The 1162-nt window shown below is 37.3% G+C and overlaps 1 protein-coding gene across 1 annotated transcript in view; it reads right to left on the reverse strand.

Moving 5' to 3' along the window:
• Nucleotides 1-627: 627 nt before the first annotated feature.
• LOTGIDRAFT_175846 (hypothetical protein) overlaps nucleotides 628-1162 on the reverse strand; it is a gene marked incomplete at both ends in the record, with an annotated part of 34188 nt that continues 33653 nt past the window's right edge. The window contains one exon of the mRNA XM_009061228.1: nucleotides 628-992. Coding sequence (XP_009059476.1) covers nucleotides 628-992 — 365 coding nt within the window. The remainder of the gene's footprint in view (nucleotides 993-1162) is intronic.

Raw genomic sequence — 1162 nt, forward strand, 5'->3', positions numbered from 1 at the left:
CAAAAATTCGAATATAATGGTATTTTGATGCCTAACTATGTTACTGACCAGTGAATGACGAAGCTTATACATGGCCAATTTTTTATCAAAGCAGTTTGACCTTAAATTTTGGTATATAGTTTTCACAAATTTGAGCTAAAACAACAATTTTGATCTACAAAACAAGCGGAATGTCCCTTTAAAAAACGGGTGAAAACATTTAGTCTCGTTCTGATATGGATTGTACAATGCCGATGTTATCGTACACTGCCACCATTTTCAGCAATATCACCAGGCATTTTTGAAACTGATGGTGATGTAACCGGGCCAAGCCCCTCCTGTGCAAGCCATAGTTTACAGCCTTTCTCGACAGAATGTCGGGCCGCTAATTGGTGCCTCTGCTACTGCAGTCAAGGTATAAGATCTAAGTTTGTAAAATCTTGACATTTTGAAGATGTGATAGATGAAAGATTGACATTGTGATGATGTAATACAAGAAAGGTGGCTATTACAGTCAAGGTATAAGATGAAGATCGTAATAGCTTGACATTGTGAAGATCTGATACAACGAAGTTGACTATTGCAGTCAAGGTATAAGACGAAGTTTGTAATAGCTTGACATTGTGAAGATAAACATGTTTTTTTTTATTAATCGCAGATTTTCTCTGCTACTTTATAATTGGCTTTGTAAGGTCGTTTCATATTATCTGGAATCTTGTCCAAGGTAACGTTAAATAAATAACAGGAAAAATTCCTAGTATGGTTTTGAGTGCAAATCGTTTTACATTCACTCATCTCGTTGCACTTTTCAATACATTGGTCTTCTTTTCCATCCAACGACACGAAGATGATTGGTGTTTTGTAACGAAGACATGTTCCAAGCCAAGTGGTAGAAGTGGAACATTTGGTATCGTTAGCACAGTTTTCATCACATTTCGCTGAATCAGACACAGTTCTTTCTGCGTAGGCACGGGGCGTCAAAGATTTTACATTTGAATACTTGTATCGACAATCTGAAAAATAAAATGAATGGAGTTTTACGTCCAACTTTTCTGCACCATGTGGGATAATGATTAAAGACGGGCAACGCCATGCAGTGTGCAATGAGGGAAATTTTTTACCAGGACAGCGGGTTTCCTACTCTTGTTCGATTTCCAACTGTCGAGAATCTTTAACGTGTACA

Source organism: Lottia gigantea, assembly GCF_000327385.1.
Source record: "Lottia gigantea unplaced genomic scaffold LOTGIsca_460, whole genome shotgun sequence".
NCBI lineage: Eukaryota > Metazoa > Mollusca > Gastropoda > Lottiidae > Lottia > Lottia gigantea.